The sequence below is a fragment of the Sarcophilus harrisii genome, chromosome 4 (assembly GCF_902635505.1).
Source record: "Sarcophilus harrisii chromosome 4, mSarHar1.11, whole genome shotgun sequence".
NCBI classification, from domain to species: Eukaryota; Metazoa; Chordata; class Mammalia; order Dasyuromorphia; family Dasyuridae; genus Sarcophilus; species Sarcophilus harrisii.
This window is the reverse complement of record NC_045429.1, coordinates 24,073,092-24,087,513: the sequence shown is the minus strand read 5'-3', so window position 1 is coordinate 24,087,513 and position 14,422 is coordinate 24,073,092. Positions and strand designations below refer to the sequence as shown.

The following is a 14,422-nucleotide window of genomic DNA, read 5'->3' as shown; positions in this document are numbered from 1 at the left end:
GGGCCCTGGAGTCCAGCCCGTTCCAGCCTTGAGAGGTGCAGGGACTTGGACAGGTGCCCCCTGTCCAGAGCAGCCCCTTCCCCTTCTCTGGTCCTCCTCGGCCCACCCAGACCCATGGGGAAGACTGGTCTGGCCCATCCCAGGAGGAAGAAGCCTTGCTGGGATCCAAGGGCCCCGCCTATTTGCCTTCCCCGGGCCCGGTTGCACAGGCCAGCCTTGCTTGGGCCCATGAGGGGAGCTGGCCAGGGGCCAAAGGCAGCCGCTGGGAGAGGGTTCCGCAGGTCAGGGCCGCCCCAAACGGGCCAGGCCATTGGGTGGGCTTCTGGGAGAGCTGGCTGGATGCCCGCCTCCCAGTGGCCAGTGTGGGTGCAAAGCCCATGGTCCTGGGGGCTCCTTCCAGCTTTGGGGGGGAGCACCACACAAGAGGATTCGGGTCTTAAACCCCCCAAAACACAGGCGGCTTTTCTTTTGTTTCCAGTTAACAGTCTTTACTTAGAGGGCGGGGAGGGGACGGTCTAGGAGCAAAGCCCCCTCCCACCACGTGGTACCCAAGGCTGCTTTTGTCCTCTCCACCTTTGGGGAAGTAGGAAAGCTAGTGCAAGTCACTGTCCAAGAAGAAGGCACGGAACCGGGTGGGGGCCGAGCAGGGCCAGGCAGGGGGGGGTTCCCCAGGTCCCGCCCCCCTCCCGACCCTCCAACATTTCCGTCTTTTAAAGGCACATCCAGGGAGATGCTGGGGAGCAAATGGGAGCCGCCAAGTGGCCGGCCTTCCCTTCCCTTCTGCCAGCACCCGGGCACCAGAGCCGAGAGCCAGCAAGCGCAGGCCGGCCCGGACACCGTCCGGGGGTGGTGGTGGCTGGGAGCCCCATCCACTGTCAGAGGTGGGGATGGGGCTGAAGCCCGCCTCTCCCCTCCTGGGGCTCCCCAGCCCCTGGGGGGGGGGGGTCAGCAGTAGTGCATTTTCTTGCTAAGTCTTTGGTGCTTGGGGTAGCAGCATCTTCTCCAGCTCCAAGCTTCTGGTCTGGGCGGAGCTGGGAGTGAGCAGCAGACCCGGGCTGGCTCCTGGAAGGGATCCCCCATGGCCTCAGTCTCCTTTTCTGAAAAAAGGGCCAGTGAAATCACTCCCCGCCCCAAGGCGCCAGGAAGGTCAAGGAAGGAAGGAGGGAGAGTGCACAGACTGACGGCTGCCACGCTTCAGGCAGAATTCGGACCCGGGCCCCAATTCCCGCCTCCCTGTGGGCATGTCTGCAGAGAAACCCCTACAAAGAGCTCTACAGAATTCGCACCCACACCCCAGGGAGGGCTCTGCAGTTGTGGGGCTGGGGGTCTGCCCTTCAGTTGGACGCTCAGACAAATCCCAGGCCTCCAGACTCAGCGCCTCATCCCCGAGATCTCAGATCCTACCCGGGTGAGCGCGGCGCAGGCTCGGCCCAGGGGAGGGGCTCCTCGGACATCACGGCCCCAAACAAGAAGCCGCCGTGAGCGCCGAGGGCCCAGCACCCCAGGGACCCCCTGTTCTCTGGCTGGGTGGCCCTGGCTAGGACTCCCCCCCCCCCCCCCCCCCCCCCCCCCCCCCCCCCCCCCCCCCCCCAGCTCTACAAACCGTTGGCCATCAGGGAGAGGAGATCTGCTGGGGGATTTGTCATGCGGCCCACTCCCCACAGGCCCCCACCAGCCCTGCTCCTGCCCCCACTCCAGCGGCCCCCATCTCACCTCAGATGCCCCGGGACTCCAGGATCAGCCAGTTCTCTGTGACCATCTGGGTGTCCTGTCCGCTCAATGGCTCCCGGAGCCTCACCTTCACCTCCAGTTTGCCCCCTGTTGGCTTTCTGCCATCCAGGACCTGTGAAAGGGCCCCAAGCCGTTGAGTCGTCCTGGCCTCCAGAAGGCCCAAGCCCCGGGTGTGAGGCCCCAGCCTCCCTACCTCCAGAATCTCCCTGATTTCGCACTCGGTTTCCAGGCGCTCCAGCTTCAGATGGGCCGTCCCGACCTGCTTGTCGCTTCTGAAGAAGGATCTGTGGATGGAGGTGGGGGGGGTCAGCCCAAATCCACGGGGTGAAGGTGAGGAGGCCCACAAGGCGGCCCAGGGCCAGCTAACAACATCCTATGGAGCTGCCTTGTAAGGTAATGAGCTCTCCATCCCCAGAGAAATTCAAGCCGAGGCTGGGCGCCAAGTGTGAGGGATCCCTCCTCAGGACTTCCCCGAGCCCCTCCCCTGGTTCTCAAGTCCAGAACTCACCCCTTGTGAAAAATCTCAAACTTGATCCCCTTGTTCTGGACCAGCCTGCGGAAGCTCCGGTGGTTCCGATTGATGTTCAGTTTGAAGAGCTGGTCAAATTCTGCGAGAGATTGGGGGTGTGAGTGGGGGCGGGGGGGGGGGGGAGGGAGCAGGTCCCACAGGAGCTTGGGGGAGAGGCGGGGGGGCAGGGAGTGGGTCCCACAGGATATCTCAGCCAGCCTGATGGGGGGGGGGGCAAACGAACCCACATTTGCTCTCTCTGGTCCCCCACCCTCCCGGCCAGGGTGCCCAGCACATCCCAGCCTCAGCACAGGGGTCACTGGGGCTCCCACCTGGGGAGTTGGTGTTCTTCACCACGGACGTTTTGCTTTTCTGAGCTTGGTCCTGAGAACAGACGGATAGAAAAGGGTGTCCGGGGAGGGAGGGGCTCTGGGCATGCTGGGGAGTTGGGAGGGGGCTCAGCAGCCAGGGCCCAGAGGGCCTCAAGACCCCGAGGCCAGTGCCCCCCACTCCTGGCCCAAGGGAGAACAGAGACTGAGCAAAGGGCGGGGACAACTCCAGACCCTTGTCCGCGGAGGGGGAAATGGCAGCAGGCATTGGGGGGGGGGGGGCCTCCCTCACCGAGCTCGGGTAGTGGAACTCAAAGCGGACAAAGGCATCCAGGTCCTCCGGGGTCACGCCTGTGCAGGGGACAGCGGGGGCGGAGCCTCAGTGCTGGGCCAGAGCTCCCAGTAGCCCCACGGTACCCCAGCCCCCCCAAAGGGAGCCCCAAGAGCACCTGGGGGGGCCGGGAGGTTCATGCCCCTCACGATGAGAAGGTGCATCTCGGTGCTATTGAGCTCTGAGAAGATCCTGGGGGAGACAAGGCAGAACGCTCAGGGAGGCGCTGGGGGCCTCTTGGGGACGCCCCCGCTCCCCGGCCCCAGGACACCCACCTCACTGTCTGGAAGGTCTTCTCCTCGAAGCGGTGGCTGGGCGGGTCCAGGCCACGGGCCTGCGCCAGCCGCAGGATCTCCAGCTGCTTCTTGCGGTCCTGGGCCAGCTTCTCAAACCTGGGGGGAGGGGTGGGCAGACTAGTGGGCAGGGCAGCCTCCCCAGGGAGGGCTTGACTGACCCTTCTCGGGGTCCTCCCTCCCTAGAAGGGAAGCTACCGCCTCCGGGCCCAACCGCCCCTACTCCGGGGCACTGCTCAACGTGGGGGCAGCTCTCGCCAGCCGAACCCGGCCCAGTGGGTCGGTGGAGCGAGGCTCAAATCCATCCCCTCCAGCCCGTGCGGGAGCCCCCATCGCCTCCATCTTTGCTCCCCGTTTCCCCCTCGGCACTCGGGCCCCCCACAGCCTCCTGGCTGCCAGGGCTCCCTAGATCACGGCCGCTCACCGGGTGGTTTCTGCCACGTTGCCCTGGTGCATGAATTGCTTGGAGTACAGCAGGCACTTCTGGGAAGGGAAGCAAAGCAGGCTGGGCTGGACCCCAGGGAAGGGGCTGGAAAAACCAGTCTTAGGGAATATCTGGGCCCAGGCCGAGGGGGGCTCTCACAGTGGGGCAGGCAGCCCTCCTACTGTCCCCCTCACCCTCAATCCCAGAGTGGGTGCAGCCCTGGGGGTGCAGTCCTGACCTCCTGCTGCTCCTGCAGCATCTTGTGGAGTTGGGCGTACACCTCCTCGGCCTTCTGGGAGAGCCCCACGTCCTCGTGGCGAATGAGAACAAAGCCACCATCCTCATCAGAAAGCGGGGAAGATACCTGCCCCAGCCCAGCACATCTGTGAGCTCAGGGGAGCCCCCAGCCAGCCTCCCCCCAGGCCCCCAGCCCCTTGCCTTCCCCCAGCCTCCCAGCCGGCCTCCCCCCAGTCCCCTGCCCCCGGCCTCCTCCCAGTCAGATCATCCTCTGCGTGCGGGGTCCAGGCCCAGGCCCACCTTGGTCCCGGGGCTGCCTGCACGGCCGCTGCGCACCAGGGCTATCTGGGCATCCAGGGCCTTGGCGGCCCGCAGGTGGACTTTGGCCTGCTCCAGGTCCTTGGCCCGCTTGGCCTGCAGGGCGGCGCGCTGGCACTGCAGCTTCCGGCTCTCCAGCGAGGCCAGCTGCTCCCGGGCTGGAGGACAAAAGTCCAGCTGGTCCAGCCTGGGTGCTCCAGGGCCTGTGGCTCTCCTTGCCTCCCTAGGGGCCCTGGGTCCCCCCACCCCGACCCCTAGATGGGCTCACCTGCTGGGGACAAGGCCTCCTGGGAGGCAGAGCCCTTGGGCTCGGGGGACGGCGCTGCCGAGGGCCTGGCTGCCTGGGGCGCTTGGCCGGGCTGCTGCGCCGGCTTCTTGGCCACTGGAGCCTGGGGCTCTCCCTAGGGAGACAGGGGGTGCTTGTTAGGCCCGGGCTGAGCAGGAGCCAGGGTTGGAGGTCCGAGGTTGCACCACCCTGGGGGTCCGGAACCCCAGCTCGTGCCAGCAGATGCCGGCCTTCAGGGGGCTCCAAGGGGCTAAGCCAGCCAGAGTCGGGCTCTGGAGGGAGGGCAGCTTCCCCCACCAGGGTCACCTCCTACCTCCTCCTCCTCTTCCTCCTCGTCCTCCCCTTCGGGGCGGCCCAGAAGTTGAGCCGCCTTCAGGGCTGCTGCCAAAGGGTTGTCCTCAGGGTCCGAGGGGGCCTCCAGGCCAGGGATGGGAGGGAAGCCTGGGGGAGCAGGAGAGGCCTGAAGGGGGGAGGCCACAGCAGCGGGGCCATTCCCCGGGAACCTCCTCGGTTCCCTCCCACGGCCTCCCCTCCCACAGCGTTGGACCCACCTGGGGGGACGGGAAGTTCAGCCAAGTTCACTTTCCGGCCGGCTTTGTGAGCTCGGATGGCCTCCTGGTATTGCTGGGATTAAAGGGGGAAGGAGGGGAGGTCAAGGGTGAGAGGAACCCTGGCAGGTCTAATCCCTCTCTCAATGCCTCCTCCCCTCCCCAGAGCAATGTGCCCCCCATGCCAAGTGGCCCATAGGGATCAGGGGCTCCAGACCATCTCATCCAACCTTCGCTCTGGCAGAGGGGGAAACTGAGGCGTATTCTGCACCCCCACCCCAATCATTGTCAGTCAGGCAAGAGGCCTCCTCCCTGGGGACTGCAGAAGGACATGCTGCCTCCTGGCCCTCTCTCTGAGGCTCGAGGGGGAAGGGAGGGAAGCAGATTGGGTGGGGAGGCAGCAGCCGGGCTGATTTGCTGTGTGACCCTGGGTCTCTGTCACCGTTCGTCTTTAGAGGAGGAGGAGGAGAAGGAGGAGGACAGGCTGTGGACTCCAAAGTCCCTCCCAGGTCAGAGGCTCAGTGGTTTTATGAAGGGGCCCTTGAGCCTCCAGAGCAGGCCTCCCCCTCCCACAGCCCCCAGAGGACAAGGTCACCTTGGCAATGCGCTCGTGCATGCGCGCCTTCCTCTGGTCTCCGCTGCTTTTGGCCTGGGCTGCAGCTTCTTGGTACTTGCCTAGCCTCTGGCCTAAGGCCTCCAGAACCGTCTGGGGCTGGGGAGGGGGCCCTGGGCCCAAAGAGCCCGTTAGCCACTGCCTTCCCCGCCCCCCACCCCCGCTTCCTCCACCTGGGGCTGAGGTTCCCAACACAAATGGTTCCCATCCTGACCCTTTCCCTCCCTGCCATGAGGGTCAGCTGTCCACTTTTTACCTGGAGCCGGGGCTGGAGCTGGGGTCGGGGCCGACATCACAGGCTTCGAGTGCTCCAGTGGACCAGGTCGGGGGGCTGGCAGGGCCTTAAGCTCTAAGGGGAGTGACAGAGATCAAAGGTCACCCTCCAGAAGCAGGTGGTGTGGGGGCACCTAACAAGTTCTGCTGGGCTCAAGTCCCTGCCTGAGGCTTCAGGGAGCAATCCCTGCCCCAGGGGAGGCCCTCCTAGACCGGTAGTCCCCACTCTGAGGGGAGGCCCCCCCCAGGACCTGCAGCCCCTGCCCTGATGGGGGAGACCCCCCAGGATCTGCCACCTCTGGGCTTGGAGCATCCTCCAACCTTTCACATAACAACCTTGGAATGATTGCTTGCTGAGGGAAGGAAAGAAGAGGAAGAGGAGGAGGAAGAAGGGAAGACGAGTTTTCTCCACACTCCCGGGGCAAACCCAGTGCCCTTTTCCTGGTCCGGGCTGAGCCTAAGCTTCCGGAACCTGCAGACCAGAGCCCAGGTCTCACCTGAAGGGGCGGGAGGCATGGCACTCAGGTCCACGGGCTGCCCGTTCTCCAGAGCCTCCAGCACAGCACCGAACCTCTGGGGCGAGAGAGCTGGGTGAGGGCCTGAGGCCGGGAACCCACTGGCCCATTCCCGTGGGGGCTTCTCAGGGGCTGCCTACTCATCCCCTGCCTCATTTCTCCCTCCTTCCTGTCCAGCTCCCTGAGAGCCGCCGCTCGGCTCTGGCCGACTCCCGAGCCCATTTCCTCCTCAGGAAAATAAGGTGCCCTAAGCCTTGGGGTCCTGGCGTTGCTGGCTCCGAGTGGGCGGGGCCCCAGGCCACACCTTGCCAATCCTCATGTACTCCCGGGCCTGCTCCAGTGCCCCCTCCTGCTTGGCTTTCAGGGCGGCCACCTTGTATTCCTTCTGTCGGGTCAGCAACAGCAGCCGAGAGTCTGGCCCGGGGAAAGAGCCGCTGAGGAGCGAGCCACGTCCCCTCCCTCCCACGTCCCCTGGACCCCACAGAGAAGCCGGATGGCTCTGAATTGTTCCTTCACTCCCATGTCTGGCTGCTGAGGGAGAAAGCCCGAGCTCCCCCATACCTGGCTCTGGGGCAGAGGGGGGGGGGGGGGGGGGGGGGGGGGGGGGCATCAGTCTAGCTCTCATACCTGGCTCTGGGGCATCGGCAGGAGCTGGCGTAGCTGGGGGGTCTGGCGTAGTTGGGGCATCTGGCATAGCTGGGGGGTCTGGCGCAGTTGGGGGATCCCCAGAACCTTTGCTTGCTGCAGTGGGCGGCAGTTCTGGCCTCTTCCCACAGGCCACAGGGGGCGGGATCTCCTCCTCATTGACTTTCTTGCCCTTCTTCACAGCAGCCAGCTGGGTCTGCAGGGTCTGCGAGGGGAGACCGTCTGAGGGTCCATGTGGAGGACGTGCCAGGGGTCCCCTTCCCCCCAAATGCAGAGCACTGGGCCCTCACCTAGAGACTGCTCAGACAGGGGCAATCACCCTCCTCCCCCTGGGTCCCAGGTCTCACTACCCACCTTCAGGCCTCGCTCGCACCGCCGGGCTTTGGCCCCGTCCCCGGCCTCCTTGGCGCTGGCGGCTGCGGCCTGGTAGTTGGCAATCCGCTCCTCCAGCAGCCCCTGCAACCCACCTGCCGTGGGTGCCACCTGCGGGGGCACAAGGATCACTGGGCCGAGAACCGGGGCAGCAGGGGACTCGCCAACCCCCACGGCTCCATTTGGGGGACACTGAGCACCCACGGGCTGTGACGGGGAAAGTGAGGCTGAGGAAGCGGAGGTGCCCGGGGTGCTCTGCTGGAGTCCTTCCCACCCCAAATAATACTGACCGGAGGGACCGATGGTGGGGAGCACAGACCCAGAGCCTCAGGGGACCTGGGGGCAGCCTCCCCTTCTCCCCCAGCCAGTGGCCGAGTGGGCTTCCCCCCCCCCAAAGGCCTGCTCTCCACCCTCATCTCTCTGGACCTACCCGGGAAGGGGATCCCCGCCCCCCAGCCCTGGCACCTCAAGTGCTGCTGGGGCAGAAAGCTGTGTGGGGGCCGCCGAAGTCGCCATCTCCTCAGGGCTGCTCCGTCCACCACTATCCTCTCCCTCTCCCTCTCCCTCCTCCTCTTCTCCCAGGACCTCCTGCAGCTCCGCCTGAGGGAACACGAAGCGGGGAAGGAAGCCCTTGGGACCTTGGATGGGGGTCTGGAGGTCAAGCCTCCCACTCAGAGGGGCGCCCCCTCCATGAGGACCCCAGGCCTGCCTCAACTTCTTGCCAGAGAAAAGCCACAGTGGGGGGGTGAGGAGGGTCCTGGAATCTGACCAAAGACCAGAGTCCCAGTCTGGCTGTTACTTCCAGATAATCTTTAGGTGAAAACTTCCCTTGCTAGGCTCCTTCCCTCTGGGAGTGATGCCCGAGGGGCCCTTCCTGCCCCAGGTCCCCCATTCTACCAGAAAAGTCACTTCCTGGAATCCCGGGAATTAGACCTGGGCGGCCATTGGTCCAGCCCAGAGGAGACTGAGTTCCAGGGGGCCAACAACTAGACCCAAAGTCACCCAAGCTGGGGTTTGACCACAAGTCTTTGCTAAGGGGAAGGGCCAGCCCCCCCCCCAACCCCATACCAGTAGGTCTGTGTCAGTCTCCAGCCCTTCGTCTTCCTCATCTGAGGCCTCGTCGCCCACATCCTGCAGGCATTCCGCAGCGAGCTTCTCAATGTGGGCCATGGGCAGGGGAGCTGGGGGTAGAGGGAGGCTCCCTCAGAGCTGGGCTCCTGGAGAGGCTCGGGCCATGGGGGAGACCCAGGGGACAAACCCTTCGTTTTAGGCAAACTGGACCCCAGAGAAAAGGGACCTGGCTAAGGTCATGTGGCAAAAGACCAGGAGGCTTGCTGGGGGCTGCTGGGCTGCAGCTGGAGGCATGGAGCTGGGCACAAGTGGCTGGGCTGGTAGAGCTGGCAGGGCACAAACGGCTGGGCTGGCAGGCAGGGCGGGGCTGGCCCTCCCAGAAGCACCTGCCTCCTCCAGCCTGGCTCCACCCAGGAAGCGGCCAGGGCTCAGCTGCTTCACCCTGAAGTGATGGATGAGGGGCTTCCACTGCCCAAGGCCCCGGCCCATGGAGGGAGGGTCACAGTGGGCAAATTCTCCCTCTGCCCACCCCCACAGCAGACTTCCAGTCCTCAGGTAAAGGGGGTTACAGAGCAAGGTCCATCATGCATGGGCGCCTAGGTAACTCGGATGCTCGGGTAGACCCCACATCTGACCTCTTCAGGAGGGGTCTTGATCACAAAGCACCTCAAGGAGAGGCCAGGGGTCTCAACCACGACCACGTGACTTTGGATGGGTGGGTCCCAGAACCCTCACTGACCCCGGCAACTCTGGAGGACTCTAGTGAGGGACACAGGTGGGCACAGACGGCCCCCATGGAGGAGAGCCAAGGCCCGGCCCCAGAGAACAGCAGCTGTGAGACCCCCCACGGCCCCTGCTGCTCAGTCTGGTGGAGCCGTGGCGGCAGCGGAGGCAATGTTTTGTCCCACTCATGACCCCTTTATATTTATGTGTCCCTGGTGCACGCGTGTACAGCTCTCCACACCAAAAGTTTACTGATGACAGACCCTAATCCCCGCCCTCCACCCCCCCCTCCCACCGCCATCCCAGCCCACAGTTAAAGAAGCTTTGGCTGCAATCCCAGCCCCAAGCACCTCCTGGCTAGGACCGTGGGCAAGCAGCTTTATCCCCCAGCCCTGCCTCAGTTTCCTCAGCTACCAAATGGCTGGACTTGACCCACTTCAAGTCCCACCAGCTTCACGTTGCTGAGCTTGGGCCCAGTCCTGGAGAGGCCAGGAGAGGGAAGATCTCAGGGCTCATCTGGGCCTCCATTCATTTACGGGCTGGGAAACTGAGGCCCAAGCTCTGATTTCCTGAGGTGGGAGGGGATTCATGGAGGAGCTTGGACTTTCCAGGAGAAGATGGAGGGGAGTCAGGACAGCTGCCCCTGAGAACCTCAAGAGCCCATCCCATCTCTGCTTGGGCTCCAGGGCAGAGGTGCCTGGGCCGGGGATGAGCTCCCTGCCCGTCCGTAGCTCTTGGGACTGACCCCTTCCCTGGAAGTACACTAGACCGGCCTTTCCCCCAAACCCTCCTTTTCTTGTAGCCCCACTCTGGGGATTCTCAGAGGTTCAGAAGGGCCCCCCAGCTTACCTTTCCCCCTGGGCCTGGCCTTGCTCTCTGGGGTTCCGGGGTCGCCCGTGAGGGCCAGCAGCTCCGCCTCCAGGTCTCCATCCTCTTCTGCATCCTCCTGAGCCTCCAGCAACATATCTTCTGGATTGAACTCCACAAAGAGCCCTAGCTGCGGGGGTGAGGGGGGAGAGGAAAGGAGTGGAGGTTGGGGAGGGGGAGGGCCTGCATTTCTTAGGCTTCTAAGGTGCTTTAAGGTGCACAGATGCATCACTTCAGGGAGGTAGGGACCTAGTTTTCCAAATGAGGAAACAGGCCGAGGACACCCGGTGAGTCAGGATCTGAGCAGGTCTTCTCCATCAAGGCCGGCCCCTCAGCCACGGAGGCCATGTGGACCGGACTGCTCCGGCCCAATCTTTGGACAACTGAGGCCCAAGGTAAATGACTTGCCCAGAACTAAAGTGGCTAACAGGGCAAGACTCTTAAGCCAAGGTTCCTCCCTCTAAGTCAAGGGCCCTTAACCCGAGGAGGTCTGGGAACTTGTTTTTACAAGCACTTTGATAACTGCCCGGCACCGTGGCTGGCTCCTTCCATAATCTGCACTTGGGCCCAGGACACAATGTGGCAGCCCCAAGCCCAGGCCCGGCTGGCTCTGGAGGAGGGTCCTCAGATGCTTCCAACCCCCCTTCCCAGCCAGTGCCAGCGGGAGGGACCTTCAAGGGCACAGCGGGGCCTGGGCCCCTGCAGTGCTGTTTCCGGCCAGCCTGGAGCTCCCCTCCCCCCAACCGTCCTGTGCCCAATCCTCCCTCACACGCATCACTCACATCCCATCTGGGGCCAAGCCTTCCTTCTCCCCTCTTCCTCCGCCTGCAGTCCCTATCACCTCCCACCTAGAGGACTGTGGTTGCCCTGACTGGCCTCCCTGTCTCCAGGGCTTTTTCCAGAGGCTCCCAGGATACAGCAAGGGCTCTCCAACCTCCCTGGTCAGACCCCCCTTCCTCTTCCTTTCTCACGGCTCTTCCCAGATGGCGGCACTTCCCCTTCCAGGCTCCTCCGGGAGCCTTCCCCGGCCTCCCGGACCCCCACCTCAGAACACAGCGCAGGCCCCTGCAGCACCGATGGGCCCCCATGGATTGGGAAGCTCCTTGAGAGGAGTTTTGAAGTAACTTTTGTGACTTCTCCCTGGCAGCTGAAACGCCACAAAATGAACCCGAGAACACTTTGGGAAGGTCACTTCGTGGCTAGAAGTGGGGTCTGACAGCAGCAGCCCCGAGGGAGGGAGGGGACAACTTTCCAGCTCAGGAGCTGCCTCCGTTTCCTTAACTGTACGTGGTGGCTAACGACAGTAGTGACCCTTCGGGGAGAGGGGATGAGGTGTTTGTAAAGTGCCACAAGGCAGACGCCAAGGGAAACACACGCATACAGTACGAAGGCTCGTTTCTGTTCTACCTCAGGCTTGTTTTCTCATCTGTAAAGTGGGCTTATCTCTAAATTTAAACCAACCTTGTCCTATTCAAGGGATATTTCTAAGTTCTCCCAGTGGCCTCCTAGACCCTGCACTGGATGCTCCCAGACCCCCTCGGACTTCTTATCCTCCCTCCCCCTCGCTCCCCACTGTGGCGCTATTCCTGGTTCCATCTCCCCCCCTTTAGGAAGATCTGGGGCGTGACTTAGTATTCTTAGCGCCGAGTGGGGAGCCTTGCACGCTTCTCCATAGCCCTGCGTGGCGGGGATCCCGCCCATCTGCCCCCCATAGTGTGTGGGGGGGCACATGACGAGGGGTCTGTCCCACAGGAGGGGGGGGCTGCGCATCTGCCCCCCACAGTGTGGGGGGGGCACATGACGAGGGGCCTGTCCCACAGGAGGGGGGGCTGCGCATCTGCCCCCCACAGTGTGGGGGGGGCACATGACGAGGGGCCTGTCCCACAGGAGGGGGGGCTGCGCATCTGCCCCCCATAGTGTGTGGGGGGACACATGACGAGGGGCCTGTCCCACAGGAGGGGGCTGCGCGTGGCGGGGATCCCGCCCATCTGCCCCCCACAGTGGGGGCTTGTGCATGGAACGGGGTCCCACCCAGTGCCTCCTGCCAGGTGCGCCCCGGGGCCTTGTCCCAGAATGCAGCACGGCTCGGGCTCCAGGACTCCCAGCGGGGACCAAGGTCAGAGGCCGGGGTGGGGGAGGGGGAGTGGGCGGGATTTGCCCACAAGGACTCGCCGGGGTCTCTGGCGGGGCGTCGGGTTCCGAAGGGGAAGGAGCCCAGAGGAGGAAGAGGCTGAACGCCGGGTTGGCGGCCAGAGCCCCGCCCGGCCCCGACCACCCCGCGGTGGCTTTTTCTGTTTGTTTCTCACTGAAGCCTCCGTGTCCGGGCTCCCCCTGGTGCCCGCCGGGGCTCCCCCCGCGCCCTCCGGGGCTCCCCCTGGTGCCCTCCGGGGCTCCCGGCAGGGGGAGAACGCGCCTCCGTACCTGCTTGGCCGCCGCCGCCCCCCGGCCTCGGGCCTGGGGGCCCTTCCTGGGTCTCTGTCCAGGCATCCCGGCCTCGGCTGCCTCCCGACGTCCCTGGGGAGAGAATGGGGCCCGGCTCAGAGCCCGCGATCCCAGAGGCGCGGGGAGCCGAGACTCCCAGGTGGGGGCGGGGCGGGGCAGGGGCCGGGCCCGACCGCCTGGGGACCCTGGGGTCGGACCCGGGGCTGGGGCTTCCTCCCTCGCCCACGTCTGGCGGCCCCGCCCTCCCCACCTGGCCCCGGGGGGGCTGCGAGGCTCCGCCCGCAGGAGATGGGGGGCGACGAGGAGGAGTCCCTCTGCGCGCCTCCGGACGCCCCTCCCCACGTCCCGCCCCTCCGTCCCTCGGCTCTAGCTGAGGCCCCCGGAGGCCGCGCGCGGCCGGTCCTCACCACCCTCCCACGTGACCCCGCACGCCGGGCGGCGCCCAGTGCGCACGCGCGCCGCCGAGGGGCGGGACGGTAAAGCGAGGAGAATGCGGAAGGGCGTGGCCGCGAAGCCCGCCGGAGCACTGGGGCCGAGAGCCTGAGGCGGGGCGGGGCGAAGAGTGCGGGGGCGGAGGAGGCGAGAAAAGCGCGCGATGCAGCGGCCAGCCCGCATGCGCGGCCCCGCCCCCCGCAAATCCACCTACAGCTGGCATGAAACTGGGTGGGTGGGCGGGAGCTGGAAGCAAACCAGGAAGGGCGGAGCCGAAAAGTGGGCTTTCCTGTTAGAGCGCTTTTGTGGCAGCAGGGCTGCGGAAACGGGGGGAGCCGGCTTTGCCTTGGTGTGAAGGCGGGCGTCCCCCCGCTGTGTGCCGGCTCCTGCAGGGGGCGCTCTCGGGCTGTGGGGGAGGGGAAGGACTAGTGTGAGCCCCCCGCGGTGGAGAACACCCTGGGAGTAACCACGGGGAAAGGCTTCCCGTAGGACTGGGGTGTTGTAGGCCCGGTCACGCATTGTGGGCGCGCGCGGTTTGGGAGGGTTTCGCTTCCTCTTAGGGGTCAGTTTGGCAGCGGCCGGGACGGAGGGGGCGGCCAGCAAGGGGGGGGGGGGGGGGGGGTCTTTCCCACACGGGGACCAGAGCGCCCCCCTCCGGCAGTGGCCGCGGCCTGGGAGGTCTGCCGTGTTCTCCGGCTTCCCCGGAGCCAGTGGCTCCCCAAGGGATTAGGGTGACCCGGGGCAAGGGCCCACTTCCGTGACCAGAGGCGCCGCTACCCTGGCCGGCCCGATGACTCCCAGGTCTCCAGCCCTCCCGGGGCGCTTCAGCTTCCGGTCCGAGCTGGCCCGCGGGGCCGTGAATGACCCCATCTTGGGTCGCAGTCTCTGGCCCTTCCGGCGCCCCGGAAGCAGACCTGAAGCGCATCAGATCCCAGGTCTTTCTACCTCCCCCGGGCCGTGTTCAGGACCCTTCACTTAAAGCAAGGAGCCCTGGTGGCTCCATCGCCTCCTTCCTCTCCTGGCCACCCCTTTGGACTCCGGAAGTACCCGAATCCTGAAAGGGATTTAGCCACCTCAGGCTGTACCAACTCTTTGGGGTCACCCCTTCCCTCTAAGAACTTGTCTCATATTTACCCTTCTTGTCTGTTGCGCCCCTTCATTTTATCCGTAACCCCTTCTCGTAAACCCACCGTTTCCCAAAGAGAATGGTCGTGGCGAATTCTTCCGTGACAGAGCCCCGACTTCCAGGGCCTGCCACCATCCGGCGTCCGCACCACCCACATCAGGGCCATTTTCTCCGAGTCAGAAGAGCCAGGTCTGGGTCAGCTTGGAAATTTCAGCCGAAGCCATAAACAAGTTCTTCAAGTTTCCTCATTTTAATGATTTTTATTTTATTTACATAATTTCCCTTGTTTACTTTTTCTTTCTTGACCCACCCTGGGGGGATAAAAAAAACTAGCAACA

General features: G+C 64.7%; 1 protein-coding gene across 3 annotated transcripts; it reads right to left on the bottom strand.

Moving 5' to 3' along the window:
- Positions 1 to 466: 466 nt before the first annotated feature.
- CC2D1B (coiled-coil and C2 domain containing 1B) lies at positions 467 to 12,957 on the bottom strand. Of its 3 annotated transcripts, none has more exons than XM_031969120.1 (25): positions 12,777 to 12,957; positions 12,506 to 12,598; positions 10,067 to 10,214; positions 8,492 to 8,604; positions 7,889 to 8,023; positions 7,406 to 7,534; positions 7,034 to 7,256; positions 6,711 to 6,820; positions 6,389 to 6,464; positions 5,875 to 5,967; positions 5,601 to 5,731; positions 5,009 to 5,081; positions 4,771 to 4,898; positions 4,440 to 4,572; positions 4,154 to 4,329; positions 3,855 to 3,980; positions 3,617 to 3,675; positions 3,175 to 3,291; positions 3,018 to 3,091; positions 2,861 to 2,919; positions 2,572 to 2,623; positions 2,240 to 2,339; positions 1,925 to 2,015; positions 1,714 to 1,843; positions 467 to 1,097 (listed from the first exon to the last, which is right to left on the bottom strand). In XM_031969120.1, the coding sequence occupies exons 2-24, from the start codon at positions 12,569 to 12,571 to the stop codon at positions 1,715 to 1,717; spliced, it is 2,541 nt and encodes an 846-aa protein (XP_031824980.1). In that variant the 5' UTR covers positions 12,572 to 12,598; positions 12,777 to 12,957; the 3' UTR covers positions 467 to 1,097; position 1,714. The 3 variants fall into 3 exon arrangements, with proteins under 3 accessions (XP_031824980.1, XP_031824982.1, XP_031824981.1); XM_031969122.1 differs by having other exon boundaries at positions 467 to 1,092; XM_031969121.1 differs by having other exon boundaries at positions 12,506 to 12,957.
- Between the last annotated feature and the right edge of the window lie 1,465 nt (positions 12,958 to 14,422).

What these genes read in the sequence shown, in the direction of transcription:
- CC2D1B (XM_031969121.1), bottom strand. Translation starts at nt 12,571, where the DNA reads ATGCCTGGACAGAGACCCAGGAAGGGCCCCCAGGCCCGAGGCCGGGGG. An exon ending in GGGCGGCGGCGGCCAAGCAG is followed by an intron (nt 10,215 to 12,505) that starts GTACGGAGGCGC and finishes TCACCCCCGCAG; the next exon opens with CTAGGGCTCTTTGTGGAGTT. An exon ending in TGAACTTCCCGTCCCCCCAG is followed by an intron (nt 4,899 to 5,008) that starts GTGGGTCCAACG and finishes CTGCTCCCCCAG; the next exon opens with GCTTCCCTCCCATCCCTGGC.